The sequence below is a fragment of the Myxine glutinosa genome, chromosome 10 (assembly GCF_964187855.1).
Source record: "Myxine glutinosa chromosome 10, kmMyxGlut1.1, whole genome shotgun sequence".
Taxonomy (NCBI): Eukaryota; Metazoa; Chordata; class Myxini; order Myxiniformes; family Myxinidae; genus Myxine; species Myxine glutinosa.
The window spans coordinates 85,008,924-85,036,632 of record NC_136270.1 but is presented as its reverse complement, the minus strand read 5'-3'; the positions used below and the strand labels follow the sequence as shown (position 1 = coordinate 85,036,632).

General features: G+C 44.3%; 1 protein-coding gene across 1 annotated transcript in view; it reads left to right on the top strand.

Moving 5' to 3' along the window:
• LOC137434023 (heparan sulfate glucosamine 3-O-sulfotransferase 3B1) overlaps positions 1-26,103 on the top strand; it is a 31,589-nt gene extending 5,486 nt beyond the window's left edge. The window contains exon 2 of the mRNA XM_068126624.2: positions 23,591-26,103. Within this exon, the coding sequence (XP_067982725.2) occupies positions 23,591-24,209 (619 nt within the window). The 3' untranslated portion in view covers positions 24,210-26,103. The remainder of the gene's footprint in view (positions 1-23,590) is intronic.
• Positions 26,104-27,709: the final 1,606 nt, after the last annotated feature.

The following is a 27,709-nucleotide window of genomic DNA, read 5'->3' as shown; positions in this document are numbered from 1 at the left end:
CTCCAAAACTACCCAACATTGTCACTGCACTAGCCACTATTCGTGTCTCCAAAACTACCTAACATTGTCACCGCACTAGCCACTACACATGTCTCCAAAACTACCCAACATTGTCACCGCACTAGCCACTATTCGTGTCTCCAAAACTACCTAACATTGTCACCGCACTAGCCACTACACATGTATCCAAAACTACCCAACATTGTCACTGCACTAGCCACTATTCGTGTCTCCAAAACTACCTAACATTGTCACCGCACTAGCCACGACACATGTCTCCAAAACTACCCAACATTGTCACCGCACTAGCCACTATTCGTGTCTCCAAAACTACCCAACATTGTCACTGCACTAGCCACTATTCGTGTCTCCAAAACTAGCCAACATTGTCACTGCACGAGCCACTACACATGTCTCCAAAACTAGCCAACATTGTCACTGTACTAGCCACTACACATGTCTCCAAAACTACCCAACATTGTCACTGCGCTAGCCACTATTCGTGTCTCCAAAACTACCTAACATTGTCACTGCACTAGCCACTATTCGTGTCTCTAAAACTAGCCAACATTGTCACTGCACTAGCCACTACACATGTCTCCAAAACTACCCAACATTGTCACTGCACTAGCCACTATTCGTGTCTCCAAAACTACCTAACATTGTCACCGCTCTAGCCACTGTTCGTGTCTCCAAAACTAGCCAACATTGTCACTGCACTAGCCACTACACATGTCTCCAAAACTACCCAACATTGTCACCACACTAGCCACGATTCGTGTCTCCAAAACTACCTAACATTGTCACCACACTAGCCACTACACATGTCTCCAAAACTACCCAACATTGTCACCGCACTAGCCACTATTCGTGTCTCCAAAACTACCTAACATTGTCACCGCACTAGCCACTACACATGTCTCCAAAACTACCCAACATTGTCACTGCACTAGCCACTATTCGTGTCTCCAAAACTACCTAACATTGTCACCGCTCTAGCCACTATTCGTGTCTCCAAAACTAGCCAACATTGTCACTGCACTAGCCACTACACATGTCTCCAAAACTACCCAACATTGTCACCGCACTAGCCACTATTCGTGTCTCCAAAACTACCTAACATTGTCACTGCACTAGCCACTACACATGTCTCCAAAACTACCCAACATTGTCACCGCTCTAGCCACTATTCGTGTCTCCAAAACTACCTAACATTGTCACCGCACTAGCCACTACACATGTCTCCAAAACTACCCAACATTGTCACTGCACTAGCCACTATTCGTGTCTCCAAAACTACCTAACATTGTCACCGCTCTTGCCACTATTCGTGTTTCCAAAACTAGCCAACATTGTCACTGCACTAGCCACTACACATGTCTCCAAAACTACCCAACATTGTCACCGCACTAGCCACTATTCGTGTCTCCAAAACTACCTAACATTGTCACCGCACGAGCCACTACACATGTCTCCAAAACTACCCAACATTGTCACTGCACTAGCCACTATTCGTGTCTCCAAAACTACCTAACATTGTCACTGCTCTAGCCACTATTCGTGTCTCCAAAACTAGCCAACATTGTCACTGCACTAGCCACTACACATGTCTCCAAAACTACCCAACATTGTCACCGCACTAGCCACTATTCGTGTCTCCAAAACTACCTAACATTGTCACCGCACTAGCCACAACACATGTCTCCAAAACTACCTAACATTGTCACCGCACTAGCCACTACACATGTCTCCAAAACTACCCAACATTGTCACCGCACTAGCCACTATTCATGTCTCCAAAACTACCTAACATTGTCACCGCTCTAGCCACTACACATGTCTCCAAAACTACCCAACATTGTCACTGCACTAGCCACAACACATGTCTCCAAAACTACCCTCCATTGTCACCACACCAGCCACTACACATGTCTCCAAAACTACCCAACATTGTCACTGCACTAGCCACTATTCGTGTCTCCAAAACTACCCTCCATTGTCACTGCACTAGCCACTATTCGTGTCTCCAAAACTACCTAACATTGTCACCGCACTAGCCACTACACATGTCTCCAAAACTACCCTCCATTGTCACTGCACTAGCCACTATTCGTGTCTCCAAAACTACCTAACATTGTCACTGCACTGGCCACTACACATGTCTCCAAAACTACCCTCCATTGTCACTGCACTAGCCACTATTCGTGTCTCCAAAACTACCCAACATTGTCACCGCTCTAGCCACTATTCGTGTCTCCAAAACTACCCTTGCGCTTTGTTCCATTTTATGATTAAATGGCTTTTAATATTTATATATACCTAAGACATATCCAGGTACACAATATGAAAGTCGTTCGTTCAATCCACCTCCAACGGTATTCATAAAGGACATCCTTTTACATACCGACCGTATATATACAGTATTGTACATCAGTACTTATTAAGGCACAGGTAAAGGCTTTGTGCCCGTCATGCCTTTGCTGAGCAGGGAATTTGGTCAGGGCACCGACACACGATGGTCTACTCTTTTCAAACCATAACATGGGATATTTTTCCCCATCCACTAACCTGATTGCTAATGGGACGGTCTTGGCTTTACGTCCGTACCTGGTGGAGTGTGTACTTCAGGATGCAACGCTTCCTGCTGGTCGACAAGAACCAGGTAGAGATTGCAGTCTGGCTGAAGATATAACGGACAATTTCATATATATATATATATATATAATTTCAAAACACACCTGGTCACAAGTGTGCGTCACTGACCAGGTCCTCAGTCGAGGTTCTCTGCATCATCCCGTTTCGGCCCTTCAACTTCGATACGGTCAGTCAAGTTGGGCCAGCAGGCGTATTAGTCCATGGGCTGAGTAGGGTTTACATGCACCCCCCCCGCCCCCCCCCCCCCCCCACAACTTAACTTCCCGGGTATGTCCATGTACCCCCCACCCTAGGGGTTAGGAAAAACCATGTTAACAGAAAAAAACTCATTCCCTCATAGTTTGACCTCTGGTGACCTCATTAGTGACCTCATTTGCATATAACACATATCATTGTAAAGAGTGTCCCAGGACAAACATTTTGAGGGGTCATATGCAACCATAGGATGACTAGGTAAAAAGTTATGGCCATTTGAATTTCGCCTCCCCCTAATTTTCGGAAATCACTGACACAGGGGGGGTAACATCAAAATATGCGTGGGAGGTACCTTGGGAATGAGTTTTTTTTCTGTTAACATGGTTTTTCCTAACCCCTAGGGTGGGGGGTACATGGACATACCCGGGAAGTTAAGTTGTGGGGGGGGGGGGGGGGGGGGGTGCATGTAAACCCTACTCAGCCCACGGACTATATATATATATATAAGGTGGGCCAGGTGCTGTGTATATATATATATATACACACACACACAGTATACCAGGTGAGGAGCAGAGGAAAGGATGTTGCCCCATCTTACTATTCCACATTAGTATGCAATCCTGCCTTTACTATCCTACCCTATCGATGTGTCCATGACACACTATCGTGTTCTTAATTAATTAAAACAACTGCTGGAAGAAATACTCATATGCAGTCAACACCAATTTATACCCATAAAGCCTCCTGTGAGTGAGCACACCATTAGACCACCTTCTTACCAATGGGTCTCATTTTGTTTTGAAAATGAATATAGTTTTTGATTATATTAAAGCGTGTCTTTCACAATCAATTGTTCATCAAACAATTGGCAGAAGGAAGTCACGTTTTTGAGATGTCGATTTGAGGATCGTGCCAAGGTACGAGTTGCAAATGCCAGTGCTGTAACATCCCACCAGTCAGGACACTGTGATGAGGGTGGGGGTGTGGACCAGTCGCTATTTCATATCGCAGCTCACATAAAAATCAAGACGCTTTGAAGATGTGCTGAATGAATTAATAATGTTTAAATGTAATAATGTGCAATTTCATATTGAATCTCCAGATTCCTGGCTCATCAAACGGTCTCACTGCAGACGATCTTGACCTAATGAAGTACAACGGTACAACCAACCAGCTCAAGCTTTCGATTCCAGCTCATGTTGCATATTCATTAAAGTCATTATCCAATATTGGGGTTCATGTATTCGTCGTAAAACATTGGTCCGCGTGTATTATATACATTTGTCGAACCGCTTTCATTCTCCAGATTCTGGTTCAGTGATGTAAATGCTTTACCCAGTAAGCACAAGTAAGCTTCCTTATTGGCTACTGCCAATATAGATCATGTACATTTCCTGGTCAATAAAGTTATTTGATTTTTTTGCGTAAAAATCATTTTGGATTTGTCGAACCTGGAGATGAAATGTTTATTGTTATTATTTTTTGTATACGAAGTCGAGGCTCGTGTAAGAGCTAACGCACAAAACACATAAACATAAACAGAGACACATAAAACATAAACTAAAGGGAGTGGGCGGCAAGAGAGATAAGAGAGATAAGAGAGAGAGAGAGGGAAGCACAACAACAATAGTAAATACATCTGGAGATCTGTGTAAGGGATAGGGCTAGGGGAGGGAGGAGGTTTAAGTATACGGTATAAAACAAATGGACACGAGAAGGACTTTCAGAAAAGAAGTTGGAATTTGAAAAAGGTGGAAGGTTTTGGATAGGGGAAGATAAGAGATGGTGGTGAACACCTGTTTTAAAGACCTGGAGGGAGGAGTGGGATTGAAGAGAGTGTGGGAGTTTGTTCCAGAGGCGGGAAAAAAGGGGAATGAAAGAGTGTGGGTGAGCAGAGAAACTTTATTTTGGCAGTTTCACCAGAAGAGGGTTGCTGGCAGATCTTGTGCGTCCTGAGGGAATATTTGGGGGACATAGCACAGACAAAGCAGGGGGAGCTAGGCCGGAGAGGGGTCGGTAGAAGACAGAAAGACCACCAACCTGCCTGTGGTGAGAGAGTGAACGGCCCTTAGAATCAGCTTTATCACGGAAGATTCCAATGAATCTAAAAGCTTTGGTTTCTACAGCGTGAAGCCGAGCTAAGTATGAGGCAGGAGCACCAGCCTAGAGGGGAGAGCAGTGCTCCATCAAGCTGCGGATGAAAGCTTTGTATGTGGTGAGGAGCTCAAGTGTGCCAAGAAAGGACTTTGCACGACAGCAGATGCCCAATCAGTGACTGGCTTTGGAGGCCAGCTTGGAAATGTGGTTTTCCCAGGAAAGGTCATGGCAGATGGAGAGGATTGTTGAGAAAGTAGATGGGAGGGTTGTCCAGTCAGTCATTTAGGAGAGACATAGTAAGAGTGTGAGATTTGTCAGGATTGAAAGACATGTTCCACTTGTTTGACCAGTCTGTAATTTTGTCCAGGTCTGCAGAGAGTGAGGAGGGTGCAGACTGCCGATCTGAAAGATGAGGTATGGAGCGGCAGAGAGTGGAGTCATCAGCAAAGAGATAGAGAGGATTTTCCAGAGTTGGAGAGATCATTGATGAAGACTAGAAAAAGCACGGGGCCCAGAACACTGCCTTGGGGAACTCCAGCCTGAACAGATTGGGGAGATGAGAGAAATCCATTTTGAGCCACACGTTGACTACGACCAGAGAGGAAGTCCGCAAGCCATGCGTGTAGATTTCCATGGATACCATAGGAGGAGAGTTTGGAGAGCAGAGCGGGGTGCCAGACTGTATCGAAGGCACGTGATATGTCAAGGGAGACAGCGTGATTTCCTGTTGGGCATTGAGGACCTCCATCCATTGTTGAGACAGCAGAAGCAGCATGTCCAGAGTCGAGTGACCAGGTCTGAAACCAAATTGATGATCAGAGATCAAGCCATTGGAGAAGAGGAAGGACTTGATATCCGAAGCATTCATGGATTCCATGACTTTGCTGATAATTGGGAGCAGGCTGATTGGTCTGTAGTTCTAAGGATCTGTTTTTGCACCTTTTTTGTGTAAAGCGATCATGTTGGCTGATTTCCAAGCTGATCGCAGATGCCCATGAGCAAAAGAGAGAATGAAGAAAACAGAGAGAGGGTGTGAAAGAGCGGCAGAGCAGGATTTTCCAACTCGTAGGCTGATGCCGTCTGGTCCAGTTGCAGAATCAGAGTCGGGAATTGACAGAAACTTCTCCACCTTGTCAGGAGAGAAGGACAGAGTCCAGGAGCAGCTGGGTACGATTGGGTATGGTGGATACAGAGAGAGACGGGTTTGGGACACAAGATTTTGAGGCAAGCACAGAGTTGAGGCATTCAACTTTTTCATGTGCGGAGTCAGCTGTGTAGCCATTTGAGGCAAGGGAGGGGATGGAGGGGGAACAAACACTAGAAACAGATTTGACCAGATGCCACCAGGATTTGGAAGAGGGAGACAGGTTTGAGAGTTCAGTCAAGTTATTTGACAGGATTGTTGAGAAAGTAGAGGGGAGGGTTTTCCAGACGGTCTTTTCGGAAAGATATAGTAAGGGTGTGAGATTTGTCAGAATTGAAAGACATGTTCCACGTGTTTGACCAGTTTGTGATTTTATCCAGGTCTGCAGAGAGTGAAGAGGCTGCTGCCTGCCAATCAGAGGGTTGAGATATGGAGCGGCAGAGGGTGGAGTCAGAAGGAAAAACATAGAGAGGATTTTCCAGAGAGTCGAAGAGATCATCAATAAAGACCAGAAAAAGCACAGGGCCCAGAACTCTGCCTTGAGGAACTGCAGCCTGGACAGGAAGGGGAGATGAGAGAATTCCATTCAGGGCCACACGTTGACTATGACCGGAGAGGAAGTCTGCAAACCATGCATGGAGATTTCCATGGATACCATGAGAGGAGAGTTTGGTGAGCAGAGCAGGGTGCCAGACCATATCGAAGGCATGAGATATGTCAAGGGAGAAGGCTCTGATTTCCTGTTTAGCATTGAGGGCCTCCATCCATTGTTAAGACAGCAGAAGCAGCATGGCCTGGTCTGGATCCAAATTTATGTTCAGAGATCAAGCCATTGGAGAAGAGGAAGGATTTAATATCAGAAGCAATAATGCAATCCATGACCTTGCTGATGATTGGGAGCAGGCTGATTGGTCATTAGTTGCAAGGATCTGTTTTTGCACCTTTTTGTGTAAAGCGGTCATGTTGGCTGTTTTACAAGCACATGGCAGGTGACCTTGAGCAAAAGGGAGGGTGAAGAGAACAGAGAGACGGTGAGATAGAGCAGCAGAGCAGGCTTTTAGGACTCGTGGGCCGATGCTGTCTGGTCTAGTTGCAGAATCAGAGTCGAGGTTTGACAGAGACTTTTCCGCCTTGTCGGGAGAGAAGGACACAGAGTCTAGGAGTAACTGGGTATGACTGGGTACGCTGGGTACAGAGAGAGATGGGTTTGGGATACAAGATTTTGAGGCAAACACAGAGTTGAGGCATTCAGCTTTTTCATGGGCAGTGCCAGGTGTGTAGCTGTTTGGGATAAGGGAGGGTATGGAGGGGGAACAAACACCAGAAACAGATTTGACCAGACGCCACCAGGATTTGGAAGAGGGAGACAGGTATGAGAGTTTAGTCTTGAGATTGGAAAGATATAGTTTCCTGGCTATCCTGAGGTTCGACACACACTTGTTCTGAGATTTGTGAAAGGAACTGAGATTCCCTTAGGAAAAGGCAAGTTGTTTCAGGGCAACTGCTTCACCACAAGATTCAGTGTACCATGGACAGGAGAAAGGGTACAAAACGGAAGATGAGATGGGACAAATCTGTGTATGAGAGAGAGCAATTTACTTTGGAAGAATTCCCAGGATGAGTTGATGTCAGAAACAGTAGAGATGGGAGACCAGTCCAGATGTTTGATGAGCTGCTTAAAGACCGTGCCAGTCGGCTTGAGTGAAATGCCAGACACGTCGACGCTGAGGAGGCTCTTTGAGAATGGCCAGAGAGATGTCCACTTTAACAAGCAAATGACCAGATGGACCGATTGGAGCAGATGAAGAACGGCAGACATTTGCAGGGAAGTTTGTCATAACAAGTCTAGAAGAGCAGATGCTCCGTTGACTGAGATCCGGGTTGGGAAAGTGACAGATTGTCAGTCCCAATGAGTCGCAGAAGTCCTTTGCTGAGGTGTCATGGCTGATGCGAGAGGTGCCCACACACAGTCAGCTGGCATGATGGCAGTTGAAGTCGACCTCCGCTTCCGGTTCCTCGGGCGAGGTTGTGTCATCTGTGCCTCTCTCGATCATCAAAGATAAGTTTTCTACCGATCGTTTGCTGAAAATGATCTCAATCTCCACCTCGGGCGGAGCATTAAAAATAGGATAGGGCATCTTTTTTTTCCTATGATGACTCCCGGCCCATTGAAGTCCCAACGTGGCAGGTCAGTCTTGCACATAAGTTAGCTATTTGGTATGCTGAAAAAGTTATTGCTATGATATGCGAAAGGATGGATGAAGTTAGATTACATTCTACATTTAATGCTGTCTCTTTCCTGTCACACTTGCTATCATAAGGGAATGCTCATAACAGAAGGCTGTTAAAATGTCTGGTGTTTTAACTTTTTATCGATCCATTTTCACAGTTGTTCCTTTTCAAGAAATTTGACCAAATGAAACTAGCCAAAAAAGATGTGGTGGGTAGTAGGGTTCATCAAATGCCCCGTTTTTGAAAAATATTCTCATATTGATCTGGTCATACTTTGTTTTTGTTACACTAGCCCTATATAGCATTTCTGTAAAATATTTCGGATTTTCGATTTTGTTTGGACCCCCCACCAGGATCAGGTAAAAATTGGGTACACCCTCTAATGGGCACCATCTACCATACACCATCTGCTACACCTCAGCTGACATCTGCTCGTATGCCAGACAGTCCGGACTCTCTCAAGGCCAGAACGCCAATGGCAATGTGGCAGGTCAGTGTTGTGTTGAGTCTGGGCACCGCCATCAATACGGAGGATGCACAGATTTTTTTTATTTTGTATACAAGATGGAGGCTCGTGTAAGAGCTAACATTAATGACAAAATGATAAATAAATAGCACCGCAAAGCGGGCGTAACCCCTCAGCCCATGCATGGTGGAAACCAATTTCAAGATGGCTGCCGTGTCGGCCATATTGAAAATCGCAGCACGCCCATTTTCGAAAGAAACCTTCCTCTACTCAACCCCAACACACACTGCAAAAATGGATTTAATCGGACAAGCCGTTCTGCTTGAAATTGATGGAAACCAATTTCAAGGTGGCTGCCGTGGCGGCCATATTGAAAATTGCAGCGCACCCATGAACCTTCCTCTACTCAACCCCAACACACACTGCAAAAATGGATTTAATCGGACAAGCCATTCTGCTGGAAATTGACGGAAACCAATTTCAAGGTGGCTGCCGTGGCGGATATATTGAAAATCGCAGCGCGCCCAATAACCTTCCTCTACTCAACCCCAACACACACTGCAAAAATGGATTTAATCGGACAAGCCCGAAATTGACGGAAGCCAATTTCAAGATGGTTGCCGTGGCGGCCATATTGAAAATCGCAGCGTGCCCATTTTCGAAAGGCACCTTCCTATACTCAACCCCAACACACACTGCAAACATGGATTTAATCGGACAAGCCATTCTGCTGGAAATTGACGGAAACCAATTTCAAGATTGCTGCCGTGGCGGCCATATTGAAAATCGCAGCACGCCCATTTTCGAAAGGAACCTTCCTCTACTCAACCCCAACACACACTGCAAAAATGGATTTAATCGGACAAGCCGTTCTGCTCGAAATTGACGGAAACCAAAAGTTGACGGACACCCGGATGGCTGCCGTGGCGGCCATATTGAAAATCGCCGCGCACCAATTTTCGAAAGGACCCTTCCTCTACTCAACCCCAACACACTCTGCAAAAATGGATTTAATCGGACAAGCCGTTCTCCTTGAAATTGACAGAAACCAAAAGTTGACAGACGCCCGGACGACAATACCCCTTCGCCAAATTTGGGCTGAGGGGTGAAAACGGACACATAAGACGAAATAAAGGGAGCGAGAGACAAGATGGGGAGAGAGGGGGAAGTATACAAGTCCAACATTTGAGAACAGGGACATCGGGAGATCTGTGGGCAGTAGGGGGCTTGGTTTCCCTGGCCACTTGACTCAAGCTGACAACGACACAACAGGCCAGCTTCAAGAAGGCCATAAATGATGAAGCCGGGGAGAATCCCGCCAATGTATCAACTTGTCATGTTTCGAAGAGAGAATTCTAAAAATTTTGAAAAATGATTCTTTTTTGGTTCGTTGGTTACCAGATTACCCAATTTTCAAAAGAAAATCCTATTTTTTTTCCAAGTTTGATCCCACCAACATTTATAGGCCATTTTTGGAATCAGTGACCCCCAAATTACTATAAGAAAGTATTTTTACTTTTATAAAATTCAAGAAATCTCACATTTGGCCAATGCAACCGTATTAGCGTTGTTACCCGATTTTTATCCGATCCTGGTAGTCTAAACAAAATCAAAAATTAGAAATATTTTACAGAAATGCTAAATATGGCTAGTGTAACAAAAACAAAGTATGTCTATATCAATATGAGAATATTTTTCCAAGACGGGGCAGTTTATGCACCTTAGTGGGTCGGTTGCCGTGTTTCTGTTCTTCAAGCCAAAGAAAACTGCACAAAGCAACTAAGAAAAGCTGCACAAGGTAAGAAGGCCTTTGCTGTTTAAAACTCTACCCAAGTTCCTCTACAGCTGCAGGCAATCACAAGTAGTACATACATGAGAATCCCAATGCCACATGCCCCTCTCAGCCTCCAGACCGGTTTCATCACTTAGTGAATCATCAGCGTCCTGGTCATACTTTTATGTATGACGAGGAACGCTGACACTTTCTGACGCTTTCTATGACGAGGAACGCTGATGTATGACGAGGAACGCTGACCCTGACACTTTCTGTCATAGACAGAAAATGCGCACCACTGAGGCTCCCAAGCATGTACGTACCAGTCGTACCATGTGCAATGCCAATAGCAGTCACCATATAAATGACAAGACCCAATCACATCTCTCACCCTTAAGAGTTTGAAATAGCTAAGGGCTTACCTTTTGTAGCTTTTCTTGATTGCCTTATGTAGCTTTCTTTGGCTGGAAGAGCATTGGGTTAAATTCATAGAAATCCTAGCCACCTGGGGTAATTGATTAGGTGAGAGGTGATTGGTTATTCCTTCCAATTATGAGTAAGAGATGTGATTGGGTCTTGTTATTTGTACATTTCCTTCAGAAAGTATTCACACCCATTGACTTTTTTCACATTTTTCTGAGTTACAGACTGAAATTAAAATGGATTAAATTGAGATGGTTTGTCACTGATCTACACATAATACCCCATAATGTCAAAGTGGAATTTTTGTTTGAGAATGTTTTGCAAAATAATAAAAAATGAAATACAGAAATATCTAATTTACATAATATTCAACCCCTGAGTCAATACTTCATAGAGCCTTTTGCTTTGGCAACGATTACAGCTTCGAGTCTTCATGCGTATGTGTGTATCAGTTTTGCACATCTTGATTTGGGGAGTTTATCCCATTCTACCTTGCAGATTTGCTCAAGTTCTGTCAAGTTGGATGGGGAGTGTCGGTAAACAGCAATCTTCAAGTCTTTCCGCAGATTCTCGATGGGATTCATGTCTGGGCTTTGGCTGGGACAATCACATTCCTGTAATGAAACCATTCCCATGTTGCTTTGGCTGTACACTTGGGATCATTGTCCTGTTGGAACGTAAATCTTCACCACAGTCTAAAGTATTTTGCACTCTGAAGCAGTTTCTCCTCATGGATTTGCCAGTATTTGGCTCCATTCAATGTTCTCTCTATCCTTACGAGTCCAACAGTCCCTGCAACTGGAAAGCCTCCCCACAGCAGGATACTGCCACCACCATGCTTCACGGTCGGGATTGTGTTAGATGGGTGATGAGCTGTGCTTGCTTTCCGCCAGATGTAGCGCTTTGCATTAAGGCCAAAGAGGTCAATTTTTGTCTCATCGGATCACATAATCTTTTGCCTCATGCTAACTCAAGGCGTGCTGTCATCTGCCTTTTTCTCAGGAGTGGTTTCCATCTGGACACTCTCCGATAAGGCCTTGATTTTTGCAGTGCCGCAGAGACTGTTGTCCTTCAGGCAGGTTCTTCCATCTCTAGTTCTGTCAGAATGCTCATTGGATTCCTGGTCACCTCCCTGACCAAGGTCCTTCTTGCCTGGTTGCTCAGTTTGGTCAGGCGGCCAGATCGAGGAAGAGTCTGGGTTTTGCAGTGCCGCAGAGACTGTTGTCCTTCAGGCAGGTTCTTCCATCTCTAGTTCTGTCAGAATGCTCATTGGATTCCTGGTCACCTCCCTGACCAAGGTCCTTCTTGCCTGGTTGCTCAGTTTGGTCAGGCGGCCAGATCGAGGAAGAGTCTGGGTTTTGCAGTGCCGCAGAGACTGTTGTCCTTCAGGCAGGTTCTTCCATCTCTAGTTCTGTCAGAATGCTCATTGGATTCCTGGTCACCTCCCTGACCAAGGTCCTTCTTGCCTGGTTGCTCAGTTTGGTCAGGCGGCCAGATCGAGGAAGAGTCTGGGTAATTTCCATATTCTTTCCATTTCCTAATGATGGAGCTCACTTTGCTTTTGGGACCTTTCAACACTCTAGAAATTGTTTTCTACCCTTCCCCAGATATATGCCTCCTCACAATTACATCTGATTCTTGGACTTCATGGCAGAGTTTCTGCTCTAACATGCATTGCCAACTGTGGGACCTTATATAGAAAGGTGTGTTTCTTCATAAATCATGTGCAATCAATTGAATTGGCTACAGCTGGACTCCAATCAAGTTGTAGAGACATCTCGAGGATGATGAAAGGAAATTGGATGCCGCTGAGCTCAATTTGGAGTGTCATAGCAAATGGGTTGAATACTTATTGACACAAGACATTTCAACTTTTCATTTTTAATTATTTTGTAAATATTTCTAAAAAAAGATTCCACCTTGACATTATGAGGTATTATGTGTTGATCATTAAAAAAAAAATCTCAATTTAATCTATTTGAAATTCACGCTGTAACAATACAATGTGAAAAGGTCAAGGGGTGTGAATACTTTCTGAAGGCACTGCATGTTAACTGCTATTGGCATTGCACGTGGTACATGCTTGGGAGCCTCTGTGGTGCACAATTCAGTCCACGCTGTCGCTGATGACTCACCAACAAGTGATGAAACCAGTCCGGCGACTGATGAGCATGTGTAACATTGAGATTCTCATGTATATGCTACTTGTAAATGTTTGCAGCTGTAAAGGGACCTGGGTAGGATTTGAAACACCAAAGGGATTGACTTGGGTAGTTTTTCTTGGTTGCTGTATACAGCCTTCTTTGGCTCGATGTGCACAGGGGTATACATTTATATATATGTTGAGGATAGGGATATATATATATATATATATATATATATATCACAAGCTTCCCACACACTTGTGACTGTAAAACTTTCGGTTATATACCAGTACTTATGCAACTCCATACCACAGGCGGAGAACCACCAGTAAGGTGTCCTACACAGCCCTTGCTTCACCTTACCGGGAGCGATAAGCACCGCCTGCCACACGGTACATTACCTCTTGTTTTCACCCACTAAATGGAGTCGACCTGGATGCGGTTGGTATATAACGGAAAGGTTTTCAGTCACAAGTGTGTGGAAAGCTCGCCGCGTTGCCCTGATGATGCCCCAATAAGGGCGAAACCAGGTCGGCAACAGTGAATTTTTCATGCACTTGTGAAAGTATCTGAATTAACACATTTATGATGTAATGCTGCGGGATGGCTCTTCCGGAGCTTCGCAGACAGGGCGGACGTACGTAGCGGTGACGTCATGGCATTTGCTCATTAGGTTGGAGCAGTAAATTATATATATATATATATATATATATATATTTCATTACTCCCAACTGCATCCAGGTCAACTCTATGTTGGGGATGGAGATGGGAGGCCATTTGTTTGTTGTAATTATTTATGTACTAGGGCATGCCCGTACTATATATAAGCTAGGACGTGCCCGTACGTGGGTGCCCGTTCCTTGCCAAAAAAAAAAAAAAAAAAAAATTTGTGTAGGGGTGTGTGTGTGTAAACATCCTAGGGCGTGCCCGTACGTGGGTGCAAAAAAACATGCGTGCAAACAACAACAACAAAAAAAAACTTTGAAACCACGTGGCAGTAACGACCACAGAACCCCCCCCCCCCCCCCTCTATTTACATGAATGGTTTGGTCCATTCGCAACGACCACAGAACCCCCCCCCCTCTATTTACATGCAATGGTTTGGTCCAAAGCGAACGGTTTGGTCCATTCGATGTGATTCGATGATTCGATGTGAATGGTTTGGTCCATTCGCAACGACCACAGAACCCCCCCCCCCCCCCCCTCTATTTACATGAATGGTTTGGTCCATTCGCAAAGCCAAAGCGAACGACCACAGAACCCCCCCCCTCTATTTACATGAATGGTTTGGTCCATTCGCAAAGCCAAAGCGAACGACCACAGAACCCCCCCCCCCCCCCCCTCTATTTACATGAATGGTTTGGTCCATTCGCAACGCCAAAGTGAACGGCGAACGGCTAAATCGCCATAGCTCGGTAAGTACTTGTCCGATTAATTACAAACCTTGAAAAGGCACATCCTCGGGTCCCCAGCAATATACCTGGCAAGTTTAAAGTATATCGGACCCGTGGTTGTCGAGAAACAGCGGTCACAGACACACAGACACACAGACACACAGAGATTGCTGGAATTATAGAAGATAGATACAAGGGGGGAGGGTTGCATCACACGCCGTTGCCTATCCTCAAAACATTAAAATATCCCATTTCAAACGAAATATTTTAACCATTTCCAGTACTAGTCATGAAACAGGAGTGAGTGGACTAAACCTAGAACTTCTTCCTCATCCATTGCATTTCAATAATGTCCGTTTCAAATGCAATGGCTTTCTCTATCTGTAAATAGAAAAAGATAGAATCAGTGTATTTTGGTTCGATAAAAAAATAATAATAATAATAAAACAGGAAAAAAAAGTTGGTTCCATAAAAGGGGTGGCGTTGTGGGGGGGGGGGGGTGCGCTTTCAACCTCCCTGGATTTCCCTCTATATAAATCATTCTTTCTACTATAAGTAGAGAGAAACGTGACATTTTAAACAATACTGGCCTATTTGATTGTCCTATTATTGCATTTACCACCCTGCATCCACTATTCTGAGCACGCTCTGATAATGTCCACATTTTGGGAACTGTGTGTACCGACCGTAGCAATCATGTCATGAGTGATAATCCCACTATATTTGTCAAAAGGAAATATTTCCTATTGTCAATGTGGAGACAAAGTGTGCATTGGTAAAACCCGAAGTATTTCAGGGGAAAAACAGGTCACATGCTTGCAGCCAAAAAATTCCCCAATTGTTATCCAAAACAGGATGCTTATGACCAAACAATAGTCCGCCTCGATCAAAAGGAAAATCCTACCCATTTGTGACCAAATATTGGCTCTGCTTTTTGTTCGTGTTTTACTTTGTCATTCTAACAATGGTCATATCCAAGTGGTGCAACCACTGTCTTGAGGAACAGGTTACATTGGCACCTTGTATCACGTCTCTTCTAAAACCAATGGATTGCTTTCATTTTACTCCGAAACTAATCAGCAAACGAGTCATGCACGTTTATTATATGATGTCACATGTCTGATGGGATGGTGCACAGGTAGTGTCCGATGGATTATAGCAGGCAGCGCGTCGCATCACGAAGCTGCGTCTTCCATCTACCGGCATTAGATGAAAGATGTTAAAAATCCCAGAATGTCTTTCGCAAAGAGTACGTGCGTTATTGCCAGTACTCCTTCCAAATTATAAATTCCTGGCACCTGCATTTGAATGTCAGGTCTGTCCAACCCATTCGTGAAAGACTGGCAAAAAAAAAAACATTCCCCACCCGACCCCACAATGATGTGGGATTAAAGAAGTATTTGATTCTGTTTGATCCCATCACATGATCAAACATGGAGGAATCGTTTGCAGTATTATTTAACATTTTGGGCAGACAAGCATTTTATGAATAGGAACGAATCTGTACAATGCATGAAACTTAGAATACTCCATTGGCAATTCCAGTTCACAATCCATAAGATTCCCAGACACTATCCAGACAATTCCCAGCCACTATCCAGACAATTCCAAGACACTATCCAGACAATTCCCAGACATTATCCAGACAATTCCCAGACACTATCCAGACAATTCCCAGACACTATAAAGCCAATTCCTAGCCAGACACTATCAAGACAATTCCCAGACACTATCAAGACAATTCCCAGACACTATCCAGACACTATCCAGACAATTCCCAGACACTATCCAGACAATTCCCAGCCACTATCCAGACAATTCCAAGACACTATCCAGACAATTCCCAGACATTATCCAGACAATTCCCAGACACTATCCAGACAATTCCCAGACACTATAAAGCCAATTCCTAGCCAGACACTATCAAGACAATTCCCAGACACTATCAAGACAATTCCCAGACACTATCCAGACACTATCCAGACAATTCCCAGCCACTATCCAGACAATTCCCAGACACTATCCAGACAATTCCCAGACAATTCCCAGACAATTCCCAGACACTATCCAGACAATTCCCAGACACTATCCAGACAAATTCCCAGACACTATTCAGACAATTCCCAGACACTGTCCAGACAATTCACTGACACTATCCAGACAATTCCCAGACAATTCCCAGCCACTATCCAGACAATTCCAAGACACTATCCAGACAATTCCCAGACACTATACAGCCAATTCCTAGCCAGTCACTATCAAGACAATTCCCAGACACTATCAAGACAATGCCCAATCAATATCAAGACAATTCCCAGACACTAGCCAGACAATTCCCAGTTACTATCCAGACAATTCCCAGTCACTATCCAGACAATTCCCAGACACTATGCAGCCAATTCCTAGCCAGACACCAGCCACACAATTCCCAGTCACTATCCAGACAATTCCCAGTCACTATCCAGACAATTCCCAGTCACTATCCAGACAATTCCCAGACACTATGCAGCCAATTCCTAGCCAGACACCAGCCACACAATTCCCAGTCACTATCCAGACAATTCCCAGACACTATACAGCCAATTCCTAGCCAGTCACTATCAAGACAATTCCCAGACACTATCAAGACAATGCCCAATCAATATCAAGACAATTCCCAGACACTAGCCAGACAATTCCCAGACACTATCATGACAATTCCCAATCAATATCAAGACAATTCCCAGACACTAGCCATACAATTCCCAGACACTATCCAGACAATTCCCAGTCACTATACACAGACAATTCCCAGACACTATACAGACAATTCCCAGTCACTATAAACAGACAATTCCCATTCACTATACAGCCAATTCCTAGCCAGACACTATCAAGACAATTCCCAGACACTATCAAGACAATGCCCAATCAATATCAAGACAATTCCCAGACACTAGCCAGACAATTCCCAGTTACTATACACAGACAATTCCCAGACACTATTCAGACACTCATTATCCAGACTATATAGGATCTGTTTCTAAAATAGTTTCAGTTTATGACCTATTGTTCTGATATTATGCCATTTTCGTTGCTGTTGGTCCGATAATTGACTCTCTGGAGTCCAAGCGATTATCCTCGTCGTTTTTAAGCTGTGCTCGCGAGCGTCCGTCCGCATCATGGTGGGTTTGTCGTGAGCAATTTGAGGAGCGAAGGAGCATTGCACGCACACACAAGGTTTCACATGCGTCACGGCCATGGACGCCATTCGCTTCGGAAATCCATTGTCAGTGCTTTGACAATGCTTGGATTCTCGAGAGACTCCGTAATGTTTCCTGGCTCTGCGGGTTAATCCTGCCCGTAGCCCTCATGCCAGGCGTGCTTCATTCGCCATCAATAGTGCGCCCCTTGTGCCTCTCCCTCCTAAAGCCTACTCAGGACACTTACCCCTCATTCTCACTGAGGCAGATGCACCCGCACTGGAAAGCTATGAGAGTGTGAAATTGAGGCACGTATTGATCTGTCGAGTGAAGTAAATGACTTGCAATTGATTGGTTCGCTCTAAAGTACGAACCATGTAATACCGTAGATCCCGTGCACCTGTGCAAGCCTCTGTCTCAGCACATCACTTTTTCATCTATCTCTGCCCCAACCCCACCAATCCCTAACCCTCGTCTCTCTCTCTACCTAATTGGATGCAAAAGTTGCAGTCCTGCTGTTCGGAGAGATCCTCGGATTTAAGGGTGGAAACCTCGATGGCTGGTGGTGGCCATCTGATGATCCGGATGGTCATTGGATCAGGCATGCTGATGGAATTATGTATTCTCTTTCCACTCTCTCACTCTCTGCCTCTTTACGCTCTGCTTTTCTCTCACTCTCACTTTCTCACCTCCTAATCCTTCTCTCACTCTATCCCCCTCTCACTCTATCCCCCTCACACTCTATCCCTCTCTCACTCTATCCCCCTATCACTCTATCCCTCTCTCACTCTATCCCCTCTCACTCTATCCCCCTCACTCTATCCCTCTCTCACTCTATCCCCCTCTCACTCTATCCCCCTCACACTCTATCCCTCTCTCACTCTATCCCCCTATCACTCTATCCCTCTCTCACTCTATCCCCCTCACACTCTATCCCTCTCTCACTCTATCCCTCTCTCACTCTATCCCTCTCTCACTCTATCCCCCTCTCACTCTATCCCTCTCTCACTCTATCCCTCTTTCACTCTATCCCTCTCTCACTCTATCCCTCTCTCACTCTATCCCCCTGTCACTCTATCCACCTCTCTCACTCTATCCCCCTCACACTCTATCCCTCTCTCACTCTATCCCCCTGTCACTCTATCCGCCTCTCTCACTCTATCCCCCTCACACTCTATCCCCCTCACACTCTATCCCCCTCACACTCTATCCCCCTCTCACTCTATCCCCCTCTCACTCTATCCCCCTGTCACTCTATCCGCCTCTCTCACTCTATCCCCCTCACACTCTACCCTCTCTCACTCTATCCCCCTCTCACTCTATCCCCCTGTCACTCTATCTGCCTCTCTCTCCTCTCCCATCTCTCCCTCTCTCACTCTCTGCTTTTCTCCCCTCTCATTTTCTCCCTCTCTCACTCTTTCCCCCTAATCCCTCTCTCTTTTTCTCCTCCTCTCTTTCTCTCCTCCTCTCTTTCTCTCTTTCTCTCCCCCTCTCTTTCTCTCTTTCTCTCCCCCTCTCTTTCTCTCTTTCTCTCCTCCTCTCTTTTTCTCTTTCTCTCCCCCTCTCTTTCTCTCTTCCTCTCTTTCTCTCCCCCTCTCCCCCTTATTTATGTAACCTTTTCTACTTCATATTTTTCACGATTATCTTTCATTTCCATTTCTATCTTTCTCTCATTTACAAATGCCTGATCTCACATGTTCCTACTCACCCTCTTTCTGGAAAAACTCTACGCCTCATATGAAAAACTCTATGCCAAGTATCCAATTAAGCGATTTATTTTGCTGATTTGACAACTGTCCATCATAGGAAGCTCACTTAAGTGCATTATCTGAGATCACATGACATGACCATTTCATGCTAATCTCTTCGGCAGGGGGTTTTGGACGCCATTTTGATTCATTTAGCTCAATCATTAGCCTCAAAACACATTTAAACTAGAAGGGCACTCGGTAGAGCGCATACCTCCGCCAGGATGAACAGTTTATCGTTTCTATCCCACTGATAGGCCGGATTTGGATTTTGACCTGAAGCAAAATCTGTATAATCAGCTTGTTCTTGTCACCTAACCAGCTCGTCCACCAAGTTTAGTCATAACTCGTCCGCAACTTTTTTAAATATCATGTTATGTATCGCTTTTCACCCTATCTATCAATGGTGAAGAATCGCTTAGAAATTAAATAATTATCACATCCGAATCCATATTCAGATCTTCACTAAAATCGAATCGATTCGGTCTTGTCACGCACCCAACCGGTCCACCAAGTTTGGTCCAAATCCATCCATAACATTTTAGAATATCCTGCTATATATAATTTTTGGCCCTATCTCCAAATGTTGAAGAATCACTTTTAAAATTCTAGTAGCCAGATTCGGATCCGGATCTTCACCAAAATCTAATCATTTCGTCCTTGTCACATACGCTACCTCTCTGCCAAATGTCGTCCGAATCCGTCCACAACTTTTTGAGATATCCTGTTCACAAGCAAGCAGACAAACAGCCAGGGGTGAAAACATAACCTCCATCCACCTTCGGTGGCGGAAGTAATGACAAACCGGTAAATACCTTATCATTTCATGAGACTTAAAAACTACCACATTGGGTATGTCATCCATATATGTCCCCTGCTTTTAATGTGCACTTTCAAGAAGCAGATACCAGAGATACCTTTAAGTCACCTACCATTTCTTTTTTTGTCCTTTCATTCCGCACTTCAGACAATGTCTCAAAAGTAACTTTTCTCAAATTAAGTTTTTTTCTGCAGTGGTTTTGAGAACATATTTCTCAGAACAATGATTACATTCACATTTGCTCAGCTCAAGGGCACAATTATTCCTGGGCCTGGGTTTTAATTCAAGTCCCATGTCCCCCACCGCATGCCCTCTTCCCTTCAGCCAACTCATTCCTACTTTGTGTGTGAACTTTATCATTTTCTATTCAACATCCCTGTCATTGCTTTCCTTGCGTTTGTCATTCTTTCTGAAATGTCTTCTCTTCTGAAATGTCTTCTGAAATGTCTCCCTCTACCCCTCTCGCTCTCTCTCTCTCTCTCTCTCTCTCTCGCTCTCTCTCTCTCTCTAACAGTGCAATCCATCATGACTTTAGTCCTGCTTACCATTGAGAGGAGATGTCAGTGTGCTCCATGTGGGAAAAAAATATTGATGGTTCCATAAACAACCACAGATGCAATATGCCAGGACAACCACAGAAAAAGCTGGAGGAGCTTGGTTCCATAAACTGCACCAATAGCAGTGAAAATCTCACCACATAAAAAGATGTTTGGCTTTTGTGATGCTAATCATCACATTGATGACTATATAGACATTAAAATGGACTTTATGATTAAGGTACCATTGCTCTCTGCACAAAATTGTTAAAAGTAGCCACGCAGACGCACATGGTCAAATCCAACATACTCACGGATATTTTCAGAATTCAAATAACTCGCTACATTTTCTCTTTCAAGAGAGATTGGTGTTGACTACCTGGCCCACAGCCTGGCAAGCCCTATAACGTTCATGTATTTATATTTAATGGTGCTGCATCTTTATTTTTCATCGCGCAGGTTTTGGGCTTATGAATGATTGAACATTCCATGGCCCGGAGTGTGATTCTGATGGAAAGACATCGTCATATCACACCGCATGTCCCTTCAACAGTCTCCTCTTAAAAATTCCCAAGGGTGGTTGCACTAGGAGGGCAGGCAAACTGGAAACTGAAATGTGAGACACCGCCTTGTGTGCCCCCCCCCCCCCACCCCCCAGAGGAGCCATCTCTCTTTATTAACCTTGCTCCGACTGGATACTTGCAGGTCACGCAAGTCAGTTGTCTTTCATAAGAATCCTCACATTTCAATAAAGCACAAGTGCCCTTGTGCCAATGGTCACTAAACAAACTTAATCCATTACCTCTAGTTTTTCATTTCTTCCAGGAAATCACCACATTTTAGGAAATTTATCATGCGTCGACATATTGCGTTGTTCCAAAGAATAAATCGCTGTCTCGACGTAATACATTAACTCCGATGATAATGCGCTGACACAAAGATTGACACATAAAGGAATTGCAATTAAGAGGCACTTTAAGTGATGATACTCCCAAAACCGAAGCAATAACTCAAGAGACAAATTATGTCTCTGTAATGTCGGTTTCTCGAAATGTCAACTTTGAACCGAATTGCACGCAGTTTGGCATCCGCACATGAGAGAGCAGTACAGCTTGCCCCATCACTCTGACCTTCACAGGCCCAACGACCTCCATGCTTCAGTGCCCGAAACATCCGTGTACCTCATTTCGAGGAGGAGAGAAGGACTACTTGGACATCCTCAGCAATCAGAATTCCTGTAGGAGCGCCTTTTCAAAGTGTGGTTTGTCTCTTGCCTCTGGCACGCCTCCCGTTTTCCAAGCTGCTCGGTCGCACCGCACACAAAGTGAGGGCAGTGGCAGACTTTCTCCCAAAGAGCAATAATGATTGATTCATCCTGGGAGTGGGGTGAACGGGGTACAATTAAATTGATACAAAGATGTAAACGTAATTACATTTTGCATTGGATAGTTAAAATGCGTTTTATATCAAATGTAGATCTCAATAAATCTCGGATAAACCAATTGCCTAATTCAGCAAAAGCACTCTAATCATTGATTATTGCACAAAGATTAGATGATTTTTGCTACTGGACTATGAAGAACTTATCCCTCTTCCATCTTTATCGCCCACCCCTACTTCTCTTCGATTTGCTTGGGGTTTGGTTGGGTCTGTAGGTTAGAGAAGGAATTTGTAATTTGGTCAGGGTGCCAACGATAGTTCACCTGGCCTTCACAAAATACACCGTGGCATCTTTAACGTCTACCTACTAATACCAGCAGATGGCGCACCCATTTTGGCTTCCATCCGAGAGGACGGCACACACATTGATGCCTTCCCCTGCATTTGAAACACCAGGTAGACAGCTTATAGTTGGGCCAAGTTCCGAACCCAGGATAGACAACTGATAGGCAACTACGCTAGTCTGTTAGCCACTACTCCCACCTACATTTGTCTATTAATATTGTATTTTGCCCCTGGCAAGAGACAATAGGAGTCCTCCCTTGGACATTTCTTAAGTGAACATGTACCAGCCCATATCTCCCTGGAATTTGTCATGAACTTTTACCACGGTCACCGACCCAATCGAACCTGGCACCATCCTCAAGGACGCCCAAGACTCTCTTAGCTACGCCAGTGCGCAATCGGGGCCTTAGCCCACCTGGGTGTTGGCAGAAGGTGGAGGACTGACCATTGTGGGGGCACTATGCCCCTTGAGTTGGACGTGCGGATTAGTAGTAGCAGCAGTAGTCCTATCTCTACTTGGTAATAGAAGAAATTTTGTTTCATTGCTGTTCCACGAATGATGTTTTACTATAAAATAGTTAATTTTTAAAACACTTTGTTTTTGGCAATTTTATATTGACCAGTTGGTCTTGCTGAAGAGGATATTAAGTCTGAAATGACTTTCCACAACCATTGATAATTATTTAAACCTGTACAGTTCGTGTTACTGTCATATAATGTGCTTTTGAAAGATGGTCCTGGGACTGGCTTATTTATAGCTCCTCATTACACATCTGTTTCTCTTATTTTTATCCTCATCATTGATATGCTTTATATCCTTACAAAAGTTGTGATAACTATATACAGTGATAACTATATGTAGTGATAACGATATAACTTTTCCATCTGTTTCTCCCACCACTAAGAATTAAAATCTATCTTATGGGTAATATCAGTCGATCGATATGTTTAGAATCTAATGTTTATCTCCTCGCTCCCAAATCCCCATCCTTAAAACTCTCCTCCTCACACCTCGTTTTCTATTTCATACCCTTACCCCACACATCTGCACCCAGGAGTCTCATGCCAAAGTCTCTACCGGGGCAACTCACCATGGAGAAGACTCCAAGCTACTTTGTGACACGCGAAGCTCCAGGTCGCATCTGGGCAATGGCCGGGACACAAACTAAACTACTTGTGGTCGTTCGTGATCCCGTCACACGAGCGGTGTCTGATTACGCACAAACTCTGGCCAAGCGCCCACATGGAACACTGCCATTTGAAGCGCTCGCCTTTCGGAATGGTAGCGGCGCCGTGCAGGTAGGCTGGAGTGCCGTACGCATTGGCTTGTATGCACGGCACCTGGAGCGCTGGCTGCGACTCTTTCCACGTCATCGTCTTCTTTTTGTGAGCGGTGAGCGCCTCATTGCTGATCCCGCTGCCGAGCTAGCCCGAGCGCAAACCTTTCTGGGCATACCACAGCTCGTTACCACCCAACACTTCTATTTTGATTCAGCAAAGGGTTTTCCATGCCTGCGCCGTGGTGCTGGAGGGAAACCTCACTGCCTGGGTAAGAGCAAAGGACGGCCTCACCCCCGTGTTCCACCCGAAGCATTACAGCGCCTGCGGGAGTTTTATAGGCCATTCAACCTGAAGTTTTACCAAATGGCCGGGCATGACTTTGGCTGGGACTAGTAACTTGTTCTTCTCTTTGTCCTTTCCTCGTTCCAAGCTACATGCCTCCGTGCCTTTCTGATGATGGATTAACTGGATTATGCTGAAAAAGAAAACAAATTGGAAGTGGAAACGCATATTCCATTGTCTGCACAAAAATTATAATTCCGAGCTCATCACTCCTGTTATTTTCCTTCTCATATAGTAACGCAGGAAAACAAAACATAATTTTTCGAACAGATGGCGTTGGGATTCAACCTGCCTGTTTGTGGTCCTAACGGCCTACGATCACACACGAGACTACATATTGTAGTCAGGCCAGCCTTTACATGGCCTGACCAAACCCCAGGACAAAAGACGAGCCAGATGTCTGCTGAATTTTCTTCACCTGAGAATCCACGCACATTATGCCAATGGTCTCATCGCACCTTGTCGGTCAATTACGGTCACAGAACTCTTTGTTCCAAAGTACTTCAACAAAGCCTCTTTCTGCTTCTTTCTGCAAAACCCATTGTGTGAATCGGAGCCTTTCAATGCGGAAAATCTCCGCAGTGTCATCGCTGCAATTATGCTGAGGTCCCTTTGCAGTATTGCCTCTTACACACGGATCGGCGCAGTGCTTTGGATTAGCATCCGTAGGGTACTTTTCATGTCAGGCTTGATGTACACAGGCCTTTCCTTGGTCTTGAGCCCTCTGAGGGTTCAAACCCTATTGAAATTTAGTGAGCATCGTTGAATATATATGTACAAAATGGTGTGCTGTGATCAAGGAAGTGATGACTAGTCTTTGAGGAGTACAGCGATAGAAACTGACGAAAGAGCCAAAGTTGATTTTGAGTAGATGTGAATTTCTTGAGTAAGTGGCAAAAGCCATCCACCAGACCTTCGGGTCAAGTATTTTAAGTATCGTAGTCACTGCTTCCCAAGCACTCCTTGCTAATCCGTTGAGACTACGCATTGAAGTCGGTATTGCATGTCGGTTCCACATCCTGATCGGAGAAATCAGTAAATGCCAAATTACCGAAGATTCCAAGCGTGAACTGTTCTCACTCAAGATGTTTTCCTCGTCAGCGGCGACAACATTGCTCGGGTTGGCAAGACATTTCTCAATGCGGCTTGGCGTGCATCAGGTGTTAGGATGTTACAAAGGAATTGACTTGTTATTGAATATACTGTTATTGTTATTGCGGAGATACACTTCGATTGATATTTTACCTTTGTAAAGAGTTGAGCAAATTATTTTTTATTGTTTCTGATTGATTTCCTCATGGCGAAGACAGTAACGTCATATCTGTGAATGTTCCACACAATGACCACAACCATCTACTCTTTGCACCACCCCGTTTAGGTGAATGGTTCACATTGCCCGATCTGGAGTTCTGCTAATGTATTGATGTCATTAACTGCGGTAGATTTTATGCTGAGGTCCCTTTGAATCATTCTTTGAATCCTCAATCACAGCCAAAACTGCGGTAGATTTTATACATGGTATCCATTTCACAATTTATTCGCACTGTTTAGACATAGCTTGCACCAAGATTGGTATTTAATGCCAGCTTCAGAGCCATGCATGGTCAGAGTCGAGGCCACAGCTTTCGAGGAAGGCACCAGTGTTGGGAAATCCATTCAATATTTGCTACTTATATGTTGAGTCATCGTTTTAGGAGGTGAATCATTTATGAAAACAAAGTGGTGGACATACAAACCAGGAAGATATATTTTAACGTTTTCAAAAGGCCAAAACATTGTCTCTAAGTTATAATTGTCCCATTGCAGGTTTCTTTCGGTGCTTATTGCTTCCTCCGCTTTCATCGAACGCGTCCGTCATGTACAAAGCCATGTTCAATGAACTACCGAGTGGCTAAATGTACAGTTTGTGAAGTATATTTTCAATAAAGTTATGCATTTTTAATTAACCTTCACAAGCGTTGTGGATAAAGAGAGCACTCTGTTCAAAGCAGACACCCCATTTCCAAGGAGTATGTTTTCATTACACCACAACTTGACATCAGCGCATTGGCACAGCATGGTATGACACTGAGAAGTGAAATCCACAACTCTTATTATTTTCCCCCATGCCTTTATCATTCAATTTTACTCCCAATATCAACTGCATAACATCCCAACTTCATATTGCATTGTGTAGTCAAGGACCATCATCTGTAAGCTTTAATACGACATTATTACATCGAGTGTTCTGCCGGCTTCATAACATGGTAACGATTTACTTTAAGTTAAAACTGGTGTGTGTGTGTGTATGTATGTGTATGTGTGTATGTATGTATGTGTGTGTGCGTGTGTATACCTGTGAGTGTGTATATATATATATACATGAGTGTGTGTGTGTGTGTGTGTATTAGGGTGGTCCACAGATATATGTAATATTTAATACTATTAAAAATCCATGCTCTACAAGGCTGCCCTTGTTCCTATGTTTATAAAGATCATATGAACCAAATATGAGGTCAATGGGAACTTATTTCGAGGTTGCTCAAAAAATAGCATTTTAAATTTATCCTGTTTTTTTCAGATGGCAGAAACTCGCAGCTCTTCCACAGTTTGGTTGCTGGGCAAGTCTGAAAAGGAAATAATATGTGGGGGACTACCAACCAAAGGACACACATTGCAGAAAATGGTGTACCATCACATGCAAGAACACCATACAGTTTGTGAAAGTGCCAAACTTAGTGTACAAGCTGTGTGTGCATACTGGGAGAAAGCACGAATTCCAGTGCAGAGAGTAGATTCCTGTGAGCGCCAACTTTTGAAGTTGTAAGATGCCTACAAACTGGTAAAGAAAAATAGAACCAAGACATTCGAAAACTATAGAGTGAAGGAGCAGATGTTCAAAGAAGATCTTCAATCCCTCTTCGATATCTCACCAAATGATGCGCTTGAGAAAATGACGAATGAAGAAGACAACGCATTCCTTATCATGCAGCGTGAGGATCCCTCAAGTTCACGTATGGGATCTGTGGACAACACTCTGGCAGTGAAGGAGAACAGAAAGCGTATCAGGCTTGAGAATGAAGATAAAAGAAAGAAGAAACATGCTGCTGAGACTCTAACAGCAATGCAATTTGTTCCATCAACATCGGCTGTGGTTGATGATGATGATGCGTCTGAGATTGAAAGCTCCGATTCAGGGGACAATGACTTCAAACTCCAAAGTCCATCTTCCGCCAAACAGGCGAAAAAGGCTCCCATCAAGGTGATCACTCCAGCAATAGTGGCAACTCTGGACAGAGTAAATCTCTCAGATCGGCGTGCTATGTTTGTGGCCAGTGCTTTTGCACAATCTCTTGGTCATACCAGTGAAGACAAGTGCAAGCCAACAATAATAAATAATTTGAGTAATTGAAAATAAATAATTATCGATGAATTGATGTATGATGCTAAAAATTCTGTATCTTATTGGCGCTGAGGAAGCGCCTTTAGCGATTGACTTCCAGCCAGTGTAACGCTAATTCCTGTCACAGGAATTCTGAGATCATATAAGTGGGCGTGGCAGTTCCTGATTG